Source organism: Oncorhynchus nerka, linkage group LG15, assembly GCF_034236695.1.
Source record: "Oncorhynchus nerka isolate Pitt River linkage group LG15, Oner_Uvic_2.0, whole genome shotgun sequence".
NCBI classification, from domain to species: Eukaryota; Metazoa; Chordata; class Actinopteri; order Salmoniformes; family Salmonidae; genus Oncorhynchus; species Oncorhynchus nerka.
In genome coordinates, this window is record NC_088410.1 from 30,480,615 (window position 1) to 30,494,508 (window position 13,894).

The 13,894-nt window shown below is 41.6% G+C and overlaps 1 protein-coding gene across 1 annotated transcript in view; it reads right to left on the reverse strand.

Moving 5' to 3' along the window:
- The window catches only part of LOC115142426 (serine/threonine-protein kinase 10-like), a 38,960-nt gene that overhangs the window by 3,230 nt on the left and 21,836 nt on the right, over positions 1 to 13,894 (reverse strand). The window contains exons 13-17 of the mRNA XM_065001496.1: positions 8,688 to 8,817; positions 7,093 to 7,217; positions 6,470 to 6,661; positions 3,417 to 3,542; positions 93 to 206 (exon numbers count right to left, since the gene is read on the reverse strand). Of these exons, the coding sequence (XP_064857568.1) occupies positions 93 to 206; positions 3,417 to 3,542; positions 6,470 to 6,661; positions 7,093 to 7,217; positions 8,688 to 8,817 (687 nt within the window). The remainder of the gene's footprint in view (positions 1 to 92; positions 207 to 3,416; positions 3,543 to 6,469; positions 6,662 to 7,092; positions 7,218 to 8,687; positions 8,818 to 13,894) is intronic.

Sequence of the window (13,894 nt, forward strand, 5' to 3'; positions counted from 1 at the left end):
AAGTCTCTCCATCTCTGAAACAAAATATGTGCCAAATATTCAATAGAAAGAGAAATCATTTCCTGTGAAGGGTTAACTGGTGTAATGGTTACCTTCTTCCTGGGTCGTAGTTTCTCCCTCCACTCCTTCAGCTCCTGGCTGTGCTCCTCATCCAGCTCCTTCAGCTTCTGGGTCTCGTGCTCTATCAGGATGTGGCACTTCTCGTTCTGAAACACACAATACACACATTGGGTGTTACACGCTGTACTGAATCACAGATGAATCAAAGTGTGTGTGTTTTCTATTGCACCTTGTGCAATTACAGAATCCCTGATATCCATGTGCGCGTACTATACATGTTATACTATACACTCTTAGAAATAAGTGTACGGTATTGTTCCCTGGAGTACAAAAATATCAAAATAAACAATGATCTCACATGGTACTGTTTCGTACCTTTTAGGGTACATGTGCAGACAAAGAGTATAATGGTACATTTTTGTAACCCATATTATGAATATAAAAAGGTACAATCATCACACTCACAAAAGGGGTAATGTGAAGGTTAATTTCCTAGGTGACAAATGTATTTTGTTAACCCTCAATACCCACCATACAATGCTAACTTTCTGCCACCTAAAAATAACTAACGTCTTTGACACTGGGGTGGTATCCCAAAAAGCCACATTTGTACCATAATTATTATCTTCATATTTCCCAGCATGCTCTACTGCAGGTTGATTTTTTAAAGAAATATTTTGAATATCTGTGTTTTTGCATGTACATTGATTGGTTAATCATATGCTACACAAAGATAAATAACATAAATGTTTCTAAACGAATCCAATCAGTTAGTTCGATTTTCTCCTATTACTGAAATGGTTGTTCCAATTTAAATGACTTAGGTAGTCTCCTCAAAATGTTCTTAAAACCTGTTTGGGATAGGGGGCAGCATTTTCACTTTTGGATGAAATGCGTGCCCAGAGTAAACTGCCTCCCACTCAGTCCCAGATGCTAATATATGCATATTATTAGTAATATTGGATGGAAAACCCTCTGAAGTTTCTACAACTGTTTGAATGATGTCTGTGAGTACAACAAAACTCATATGGCAGGCAAAAACTTGAGAAAAATCCAACCAGGAAGTGGGAAATCTGAGGTTTGTAGTTTTTCAATGCTTGGCCTACCGAATACACAGTGTCTATGGGGTCAAGTTGCACTTCCTAAGGCTTCCACTAGATGTCAACTGTCTTTTGAAACTTGTTTCAGGCTTCTGCTATAAAGGAGGGGGGAATGGGAGCTGAATGAGTCAGTAGAGTGTCTCAGGCTCGTGACGCGTGGTCCCGACAGAGTTAGCTCTCGTTCCAGTGCTTTTCTACAGACAATGGAATTCTCCAGTTGGAACATTATTATTTTTATTATTACATATTTTTTGAATTTGACCCCTTTTTCTCCCCAATTCCGTGGTATCCAATTGTTTTTAGTAGCTACTATCTTGTCTCATCGCTATAACTCCCGTACGGGCTCGGGAGAGACTAAGGTTGAAAGTCATGCGTCCTACCGGCCAAACCCTCCCTAACTCGGACGATGCTAGGCCAATTGTGCGTCGACCCACAGACCTCCTGGTCGCGGCCGGTTACGACAGAGCCTGGGCGCAAACCCAGAGTCTCTGGTGGCACAACTGGCACTGCAGTACAGCGCCCTTAACCACTGCGCCACCCGGGAGGCGTAGTTGGAAAATGATCGAAGTTTAATGTTAAAAAAAACCCTAAAGATTGATTCCATACATCGTTTGACATGTTTCTACGACCTGTAACAGAAGTTTTTATCTGGACGTAGTGCTCGCGCCTCATGGAGATGGATTACTGGGCTGAACACGCTAACAACAAGTTGCAATTTGGACATAAATGATGGACTTTATGGAACAAATCAGTAATTTATTGTAGAACTGGGATTCCTGAGAGTGCATTCTGATGAAGATCATTATGAAGATAGATTATGCTTTTTCCGTAAAGTAAAAAAAAAATCTGACACAGCGGTTGCATTAAGGAGCAGTCTGTCTTTAATTATGTGAATAAAACTTGTATCTTTTATCAATGTTTATTGAGTATTTCTGGGATTTGATGTGGCTATCTGCAAAATCACCGGATGTTTTGAAATCAAAACATTACTGCACGTAACGCGCCAATGTAAACTGAGATTTTTGGATATAAATATGCACATTATCGAACAAAACATACATGTATTAACATGATATCCTATAAGTGTCATCTGATGAAGATCATCAAAGGTTAGTGATTCATTTTATCTATATTTCTGCTTTTAGTGACTCTTCTCTTTGGCTGTAAAAATGGCTGTGTGTTTTTGTGACTTGGCTCTGACCTAACATAATCATATGTTGCGCTTTCGCTGTAAAGCTTTTTTGAAATCGGACACGATGGGTAGATGAACAAGAAGTGTATTTTTCTTTGCTGTATTGGAGTTGTTAATGTGTGAAAGTTACATATTTCAAAAAATATATATTTGAATTTCGCACACTGTCTTTTCAGCGGAATGTTGTCGAGAGGTTCCGCTAGTGGAACGCCTGCGCTAGAAAGGTTAACTCTGGCAGTCATTGTGAATGCATGTTGCAGGTGAATAAAATTCCAACAGTTGGATATCGTAACTCTGGCTGGATTCCAATAGGAATTACAAATCACTTTGCAAACCAGCACAAAATTCTGGTAAATTTCCCAGGTTTCTAGAAATCACAGTCGGAAGATTCCTGGAAACAGGAGGGAATAAGGGGGGGAAATGCTTCAACCAGAATATCCCAAAATTCCCAGAATTTGGGGTATGTTTACAGAACTTTGCAAGCAGGCCTGACGTAGCTATAAACCATGAGTTTCATGCCACTGTATTAGAGTAAAACTACGCTTCAAAATAGCCTCATGAGATATGTAATGTATTGTCATAACATTTTTAATGGTAATATATGCTTAGGTACTCACTTGTGACTGAAAATAAAATAATTTAACAACAACTGTTCTGTTACTAACAAATACAGTCAATGGTGGTAACTCTACAATTCAATCAAAAAGGCAAATTGGGAAATTCTATTGGAGGCTTGGCACAGCGGGGGAGTGGCTTTCAGATAGTTATTTTTGGCCACCCGTGAGTGGAAATATTGTACAAGTTTAAGTGGTCTATGGTAGAGGTCCATTTTTGCCACTTTCAAGGAACAAATGGCTCTGTCACTGTGATGGTACTATATAGTGTGAAGGCACAAAGCATGCTTTTGTACCTGTGGAGAAAGGTACTATCTGAGGTATGAACGTGGGTACAAATATGTACCCATAACTAAAAGTACAAAGGAGGACCTTACAGGGTACCACCCCAGTGACAAGAAGTTGTACCCCTTTAGGAACAAATCTACACCTTTATTTCTGAGAGTGTACCTGTAACTGCTGCAGCTCCCGGATGTTGGTGTCACACTGCAGTTGCAGGTCTCTCATCTGGTTCTCATGTTTCTGGTGCTGGTGGAGCCTCTCATTCTTCTGCCTCTTCTCCTCCTGGGCTGCAAACTGTCAAACACACAGAAACATCTCAGTTATTCAACTCCCACGAGTATTAAAATAGGCCCAATTACATTTGGAACTTGATACATGTTTAATTTGCACTGGGAGTCTCAAGCTTGACCTAGCATTGCCTAAAGTACTGTAAATCCTTCAGTGCCTGGGAAAGTCCCTTTGACTTGGATCAACAAGCTCTGAGACTTCACCTCTTTCTCCACTGAAAGCAATGTCTATAATCCCTCATTAGCTGGCAGCATTTGCGCAAAACTGAAAGCGCGAACCACCGCATTTAACCATGGCAAGGTAACTGGGAATATGGTCAAATAGAAACAGTGTAGTTATTCCCTCCATAAGGCAAACAAACAAGCAAAACATCATTACAGAGACAAAGTGGAGTCGCAATTCAACGGCTCAGACACGAGAAGTATGTGGCAGGGTCTACAGACAATCACGGATTACAAAGGGAAAACCAGCCACATCACGGACACTGACGTCTTGCTCCCGGACAAGCTAAACACCCTCTTCGCCCGCTTTGAGGAAAACACAATGCTGCTGACGCGGCCCGCTCCCAAGGACTGTGGGCTCTCGTTCTCCGTGTCCGACGTGAGTAAAACATTTAAGCGTGTTAACCATCACAAGGCTGCCGACCCAGACGGCATCCTTAGCCGCGTCCTCAGAGCATGTGCAGACCAGCTGGCTGGAGTCCTTTGAGAGGCTAGTTAAGGATCATATCACCTCTACCTTACCTGACACACTACATTTACATTTAACATTTAAGTCATTTAGCAGACGCTCTTATCCAGAGCGACTTACAAATTGGTGTGTTCACCTTAAGACATCCAGTGGAACAGCCACTTTACAATAGTGCATCTAAATCTTTCAAGGGGGGGTGAGAAGGATTACTTTATCCTATCCTAGGTATTCCTGAAAGAGGTGGGGTTTCAGGTGTCTCCGGAAGGTGGTGATTGACTCCGCTGTCCTGGCGTCGTGAGGGAGTTTGTTCCACCATTGGGGGGCCAGAGCAGCGAACAGTTTTGACTGGGCTGCGCGGGAACTGTACTTCCTCAGTGGTAGGGAGGCGAGCAGGCCAGAGGTGGATGAACGCAGTGCCCTTGTTTGGGTGTAGGGCCTGATCAGAGCCTGGAGGTACTGAGGTGCCGTTCCCCTCACAGCTCCGTAGGCAAGCACCATGGTCTTGTAGCGGATGCGAGCTTCAACTGGAAGCCAGTTACACTAGACCCACTTCTATTTGCATACCACCCCAATAGATCCACAGATGATGCAATCGCCATCGAAACAGCACACTGCCCTATCCCATCTGGACAAGAGGAAAGCCTATGTAAGAATGTTGTTCATTGACTATACCTCGGCCTTCAATACCATAGTACCCTCCAAGCTCATCATCAAGCCTGGGGCCCTGGGTCTGAATCCTGCCCTGTGCAACTGGGTCCTGGACTTCTTCACGGGCTGCCCCCAGGTGGTAAAGGTAGGAAAAAACACAGGGGCGTGCTCAGCCCCCTCCTGTACTCCTTCACCCATGACTGCATGGCCACGCACACCTCCAACTCAATCATCAAGTTTGCAGATGACAACAGTAGTACGCCTGATTAGCAACAATGACAAGGAAGCCTACAGAGTGGAGGTGAGGGCCCTGGTGGAGTGGTGCCGGGAAAATAACCTCTCCCTAAACGCCAACAAAACAAAGGAGCTGATCATTGACTTCAGGAAACAGCAGAGGAAACACACCCCTATCCACAGACAGAACCGCAGTGGAGAAGGTGGAAAGATTCAAGTTCCTCGACGTAAACATCACTGACAATCTAAAATGGTCCACCCACACAGACAGTGTGGTGAAGAAGGCACAACAGAGCCTCTTCAAACTCAGGAGGCTGAAAAAAATTGGCTTGGCCCCTAAGACCCTCACAAACTTTTACAGATAAACAATCGAGAGCATCCTGTCAGGCTGTATCACCGCCTGGTACGGAAACTGCACCACCCGCAACCGCAGGGCTCTCCAGAGGGTGGTACGGTCTGCCCAACACATCACCGGGGGCAAAGGAGGTCACAGGAAGGCCAAAGGTCACAGGAAGACCAAAAAGATCATCAAGGACATCAACCACCCGAGCCACGGCCTGTTCACCCCGCTATCGTTCAGAAGGCGAGGTTAGTACAGGTGCATCAAAGCTGGGACCGAGAGACTGAAAAACAGCTTCTATCTCAAGGCCATCAGACTGTTAAATAGCCATCACTTGCTGGCTACCACCTGGTTACTCAACCCGGCATCAAAGAGGCTGCTGCCCAATATACATAGACATGGAATCACTGGCCACTTTAATAATGGAACACTAGTCACTTTAATAATGTTTACATACTGCTTCACTCATCTCATATGTATACAGTGTATTCTATGCTCCTGTATTTACTAACTAGTCACTTTAATAATGGAACACTAGTCACTTTAATAATGTTTACATACTGTTTCACTCATCTCATATGTATACAGTGTATTCTATGCTCCTGTATTTACTAACTAGTCACTTTAATAATGGAACACTAGTCACTTTAATAATGGAACACCAGTCACTTTAATAATGTTTACATACTGTTTCACTCATCTCATATCTATACAGTGTATTCTATGCTCCTGTATGTATTCAATGCCACTCCAACATTGCTCATCCTAATTCCATTCTTTTACTTTTAGATGTGTGTGTATTGTTGTGAACTGTCAGATACTACTGCTCTGTTGGAGCTAGGAAGACAAGCATTTCACTGCACCCACAATAACATCTGCTAAATATGTGTATGTGATCAATAACATCTGCTAAATATGTGTATGTGTCCAATAAAATTTGATTTGATTATACTTTGAAAATAACATCTAAATACATAGGTTTCCATTCTCAATTATGTGTTTTTTGACCTTTATCTCTCACCTGTTTGACCTTCTCCCTCTCCTGCTCGGGTGTGATGGGGCCTCCAGTGATTCGGAGGCTCTTCTTGAACATGGCCATGCGCGTCTTGGCCTCGCTGCGCTGGATCTTGGGTAAGCGGGCCCTCTCCTGTGTCTGCCTGTTCTTCATCTCCTCAATCAGACGCTGGTTGTAGCGCTGCATCTGCTCCATCTCCTACATACACACAGAGACAGAGAGAAAGAGAGGGAGCGAGTGAGGGAGAGAGGGAAAGAGAGAGGGAGGGAAAGCGAGAGGAAGAGAGGGGGGCAGAAACACATCATTAGCTTCCATAGAAATGAGATATTTGAGATATTAGACTAGTTGTCAAAGTGTTAGCCATTTAGTTGTCTTGTCAGCGTTACTCAGTCCGCATTGGCAAAACAATGACGCATCATTGTTGAATGCAGAAACAGATATACCCAGGCATATTTCCAATTTGATTTAAGATGTCATGAGTCAAAACTTGTAGTCATTCAGTATTATGCCCCACTCTATCCCCCAACCTGTTCAGGTATTTTGCTCCTAGTGGTTCTGTTCAGGACTAGGCTTATGAGATCTGATCCTGAATCAGCTGTTTGTCTGTCTATTTGGAAGCCTTACTGTACCTTCTCGTGTCTCTTGAGAAGCTGGTGTCTCTGCATGAAGTACTGGTCTTTCAGCTGTTGTTTAAACAACTGGTGTTTCTCCTGTAGGTGACGCTCTTCCAGCTCCCACATTGCTGCTTCCCGTGCTGCCAGGACCAAAACACACAAACTCAGTTCAAGGGAACACTGCATTACACAGAGGTTCAGCATATTATTATTAGATACAAAACCTCACCATTGTAAATCAGATCTTTCATCTGTATTTCTTTATATTTGAGGTTGACGAATATTGGCACCCAAAAAACATGTCACTAGATTTGACTTTAATTTTCTTTCCCTTTCTAACATGGTTCATACCATTCAAATCAGCAAGTCATCAAGGCCTACAGCTTGTGAACATTTCTGTGGAGCTATTTCTATAAGCTGATGTGTATGTGATGACTGGAATCTGACCAGGCAGGGTTAGTAGGCTGCTAACCAGTTCAGTTCATGTTAGGTTCTCAGCATTAATAGGTATTATAAACTGGGTGGTTCGAACCCTAAATGCTGATTGGCTGAAAGCCGTGGTATATCAGACAGTATACCACTGGTATGACAAAACATGTATTTTTACTGTCCTAATTACATTGGCAAACAAGTTTATAATAGCAATAAGGCAGCTCAGGGTTTGTGGTATATGGCCAATATACCATAGCTAAGGGTTGTATCCAGGCACTCCGTGTTGCGTCGTGCATAATATTGGCCATATACCACACCCCCCTTATTGCTCAATTAGAGTCAAGGCCTGATGGGGCCGTCGGTTGAACTCTGTAGAGCTTCTGTTTTAAGTTATATTCAGTGTCACTGTGTGTTTGCGGTTTCCATCTCACACACAAACAGTAAGGTTTACTATATTTCTTTTAAGTATGCTGGTGATAGCGGCTAGGGTAGACTGTTTCTATGTAGTGACTATGACCTTTATAAAGGTTGTGTATCCATCCTACTGCAATGTGCATCTGTGCTACTTGCATCTCACACAGAGCTATGCATCTTCTGTTTGTGGTTAAGGCCGGTTTCTCCCCCCTGAAAGGTGCTATGACTGAGTACCTAACTGACATTGACCCAACTCCAGCCACTTTAATAATGGGAATTGATGGGAAATGATGTAAATATATCACTAGCCACTTTAAACAATGCTACCTTATATAATGTTACTTACCCTACATTATTCATCTCATATGCATACCTATATACTGTACTCTATATCATCGACTGCATCCTTATGTAATACATGTATCACTAGCCACTTTAACTATGCCACTTTGTTTACTTTGTCTACATACTCATCTCATATGTATATACTGTACTCGATACCATCTACTGTATGCTGCCCTGTACCATCACTCATTCATATATCCTTATGTACATATTCTTTATCCCCTTACACTGTGTATAAGACAGTAGTTTTGGAATTGTTAGTTAGATTACTTGTTGGTTATTACTGCATTGTCGGAACTAGAAGCACAAGCATTTCGCTACACTCGCACTAACATCTGCTAACCATGTGTATGTGACAAATAAAATTTGATTTGATTTGAACTATAGTCTATGTGTCACGCCGAGAGATGCATCTTCACCTCTGAGGAGCTGTTGTTTGTGGTTGAGACAGTCTCTCTCGATGGTGGCCAGCTCGTGTTTGTGTTGCTGGATGATCTTCTTCAGGGCACAGTCCAGCTCCTGCTGCTGTTTCTGCAGGAACTCCTGCTCCTGAGGAAGAAGAGGGAAAGACAGCTGGATAAGTAAAGTATATCTATATGCCCCTCAAAGTCCACTCTGGACCTCTAAGCCAGTTCCACTGCATATATTCATTGTTCCCCTCTAATTGAGGACTTAGTTAGACCTGGGACACCAGGTGTTTGCAATTCATTATCAGGTAGAACAGAAAACCAGCAGGCTCCGGACCTCTTAGGGTCAGAGGTGAGTACCTCTGCTATACACTGTGTGATCCAGACAGAAGGAGAAAGAGAGTGATATTAGTCAAATGAAAAGGCCATTAGCAGGCCAACTGAGACCAAATTCACAGAACCAAAACACACCGGGAGTCACAGAACATTGTGTCATATCTTAGTTCGTAGATGAGTTGTTACACTTACTCAGATTGCCAATACAGTGTCGCTTGAGTAAATGAAGAAACACCAGGAGAGAACTGTGTCGGTACAGTTTAAGAGATGAACAGAAGAGAGATTCAAACCAACCGTAAAAGCACGGCAAACAAAAACCACAGGCTGGCGATGCCAAACAACACGTGTCTGTCCGTCAATTTGGAATGGCTGTCTTCACCTCACCTCAACTGCTCTCGTTCCCCAGTCGACTCCAACAGCACGAGAGAGAGAGAGTCACCGTAGAGTATTGAGGCTGGCAGACAGGTCTAGCTTGATGATGTTACACACCCCCCCCCCATCAGGACAGACGCGTAATCTGACCAACCCTACTGTATGGGGTCTGGACTATGGGGATAAGTATGGCTTGAGTTAAATGGACCACACTGTGGAGGCTGGCAACAATGTGGCGACAGGAAGTAGACTGGGACATCGAAAACGTAGAGCACCGGACATCGACTGGCGGACTTGATTCGTTTTATGGGCAATGCACTGGGAATGTTGTTTTTTCATTGCTAAGTTCCAGGTTGATTGAAATGCTAAGTTTCGGGTTGATGCCATTTCCTCTATAGAAATTTGTCGGCCAAATCCCACAATAGAACACTGCTGCATTCCCTTTAAACCAGCCCTCCACGTGTTGATCAGTCCAGATTTTAAGGAAAGGAGCCCACAAAGCATTCCACACACACCGATATAAACACCGCCGTCTCAAAGTCATGTGAGAGAGCAAGGATAGGACACATTTCAAACCAAGGGGGGGGGGGGGGTCTTACTACTTACATCCTGCATGGGGGTGTTGAAGAGAGTGCAGGAGGACAACTGAAGAGATCCATACCCTGGGCCACTCCCTGTCGATCGCAACAGATTAGACCTGTACTCTACTAAATCATAATGTAGCCTGAATGCCAGTCTGTTTGTTGCATTACTGCCAACACTCGTTATCATGTATGTAAGGGGAAAGGAGTTGGCAATGGTGCACAAGCAGACTGGCACTCGGGCTCCATACAGCACATTGTAGACCACAACAGACTATACTCTACTAATCATCAGCCACTCATCCATAAACATTGCTGGCTAAGTTAACCATTACACCGACACACTGTTACACCCCTGTAATATACAGGCAATGTGTTCCACTGTGATTCACAGGTGGGTGGATTGTTAGAAAACACATCAATGGTGTTGGACTATACTGTAACTTGTGCTGGAAGATACTGTAAGCCTACTTGATGAATGTTTTGAATTAAATTATCTACTGTAGAATAATACATACACAAACTCTATTTTTGACCAAAAACAAACCACACAAAAGACAAGTTTTGAAAAAAAAAAAAAAAAGAGAGAGTAGCCCAAAAATTCCCTTAGGGGCTAAATGGCAGTGGTCTTGAAAGCAGTCAACGGAAGAATAGTAGACTGACATTGAAGGGACAGTCCATGTCGGAAAGCCACACCAGAAGTTTTCCCACAACAAACTACCTCTTCACGTGGAGTTGTGATTATATCCTTGTTTTCTCCCGTTTCACGATAGCGTTCCACTTGTGCCTGGGCGTGAGTCGCATTTTCTCAACTCATTCGCCAAAGTCTATGAGAAGTAGCCTGATGCCAGATTTGTATGCATGCGCTGCATAAGCCAACATCTCGGACTATAGCCTCGTCAGAATCATTTGGATTCGGCACATAGGCTACAGATCTGGGATCAGGTGACGAGAAGTGACAGTTTCAGACCGATTTAGACACAGGTTATATAGACCCTATGAGAGAGATCTACTGCAACCACAGGTGTGTCAGTAAAACGCTAGCTTCTATAAATAGGCATTGGATTGTTGTGTTGATTGGGCTATCCTCTTACGATGGCACACTGTGGGATTAATACTGAGGACGAACTGGGGTGCACATGGATAAACATCTAAACATTCACATGACTGTCAATGCTAAACAAGGAAAACCCTTCCAAACTAAGATTGAGAATATATCGTCTTTGTCAAGCTGGACTTAACTATCCTGTGAAATGTAAGATATTGAAAATAAGACGAGTTCTTAGAATTTCTTGTGGCATGATGTCCCCAATGCATGCATATTAAAACCACTTTTAGTGATCCTGTTCAACAGTACATCATGCATATTAAAACCACTTTCAGTGATCCAGTTCAACAGCACATCATGCAAATTAAAACACCTTTTAGTGATCCAGTTCAACAGCACATCATGCAAATTAAAACCACTTTTAGTGATCCAGTTCAACAGTACATCATGCATATTAAAACCACTTTTAGTGATCCAGTTCAACAGTACATCATGCATATTAAAACACCTTTTAGTGATCCAGTTCAACAGTACATCATGCATATTAAAACCACTTTTAGTGATCCAGTTCAACAGCACATCATGCATATTAAAACCACTTTTAGTGATCCAGTTCAACAGTACATCATGCATATTAAAACCACTTTTAGTGATCCAGTTCAACAGTACATCATGCATATTAAAACACCTTTTAGTGATCCAGTTCAACAGTACATCATGCATATTAAAACCACTTTTAGTGATCCAGTTCAACAGCACATCATGCAAATTAAAACACCTTTTAGTGATCCAGTTCAACAGCACATCATGCAAATTAAAACACCTTTTAGTGATCCAGTTCAACAGTACATCATGCATATTAAAACCACTTTTAGTGATCCAGTTCAACAGTACATCATGCATATTAAAACACCTTTTAGTGATCCAGTTCAACAGCACATCATGCAAATTAAAACCACTTTTAGTGATCCAGTTCAACAGCACATCATGCAAATTAAAACCACTTTTAGTGATCCAGTTCAACAGTACATCATGCAAATTAAAACCACTTTTAGTGATCCAGTTCAACAGCACATCATGCATATTAAAACCACTTTTAGTGATCCAGTTCAACAGCACATCATGCAAATTAAAACCACTTTTAGTGATCCAGTTCAACAGTACATCATGCATATTAAAACCACTTTTAGTGATCCAGTTCAACAGCACATCATGCAAATTAAAACACCTTTTAGTGATCCAGTTCAACAGCACATCATGCAAATTAAAACCACTTTTAGTGATCCAGTTCAACAGCACATCATGCATATTAAAACCACTTTTAGTGATCCAGTTCAACAGCACATCATGCATATTAAAACCACTTTTAGTGATCCAGTTCAACAGTACATCATGCATATTAAAACACCTTTTAGTGATCCAGTTCAACAGTACATCATGCATATTAAAACCACTTTTAGTGATCCAGTTCAACAGTACATCATGCATATTAAAACACCTTTTAGTGATCCAGTTCAACAGTACATCATGCATATTAAAACACCTTTTAGTGATCCAGTTCAACAGTACATCATGCATATTAAAACACCTTTTAGTGATCCAGTTCAACAGTACATCATGCATATTAAAACACCTTTTAGTGATCCAGTTCAACAGTACATCATGCATATTAAAACCACTTTTAGTGATCCAGTTCAACAGTACATCATGCATATTAAAACACCTTTTAGTGATCCAGTTCAACAGTACATCATGCATATTAAAACCACTTTTAGTGATCCAGTTCAACAGTACATCATGCATATTAAAACACCTTTTAGTGATCCAGTTCAACAGCACATCATGCATATTAAAACACCTTTTAGTGATCCAGTTCAACAGTACATCATGCATATTAAAACACCTTTTAGTGATCCAGTTCAACAGTACATCATGCATATTAAAACCACTTTTAGTGATCCAGTTCAACAGTACATCATGCATATTAAAACCACTTTTAGTGATCCAGTTCAACAGCACATCATGCAAATTAAAACACCTTTTAGTGATCCAGTTCAACAGTACATCATGCATATTAAAACCACTTTTAGTGATCCAGTTCAACAGTACATCATGCATATTAAAACACCTTTTAGTGATCCAGTTCAACAGTACATCATGCATATTAAAACACCTTTTAGTGATCCAGTTCAACAGTACATCATGCATATTAAAACACCTTTTAGTGATCCAGTTCAACAGTACATCATGCATATTAAAACACCTTTTAGTGATCCAGTTCAACAGTACATCATGCATATTAAAACACCTTTTAGTGATCCAGTTCAACAGTACATCATGCATATTAAAACCACTTTTAGTGATCCAGTTCAACAGTACATCATGCATATTAAAACACCTTTTAGTGATCCAGTTCAACAGTACATCATGCATATTAAAACCACTTTTAGTGATCCAGTTCAACAGTACATCATGCATATTAAAACACCTTTTAGTGATCCAGTTCAACAGTACATCATGCATATTAAAACACCTTTTAGTGATCCAGTTCAACAGAGCTCATCGATAGCCTGGGAAAACAACTAATCCCTGTAAGAGTAGCTTAGTACATGTTTGTCTTTCAATAAGTGTTGTTGTTGTTGAAAAGACAACTACTCCTTGTCGTCTTTTCCCAACAGCACTGAATTTGCTGATAGCACCTTTACTGAGGAAAAATGTACTTGCGACAACGGTGATATGTGGTGACAACGGTGATATTCTCACCAAGCTATCTTAAGGTGACTGACTGTAAATTGCTCTCGATAAGAGAGTCTGCTAAATGACTAAAATGTCAAATGTAACAGCAAGACATTGTAGTGACAACAATCCTGCAAATCCCAGAC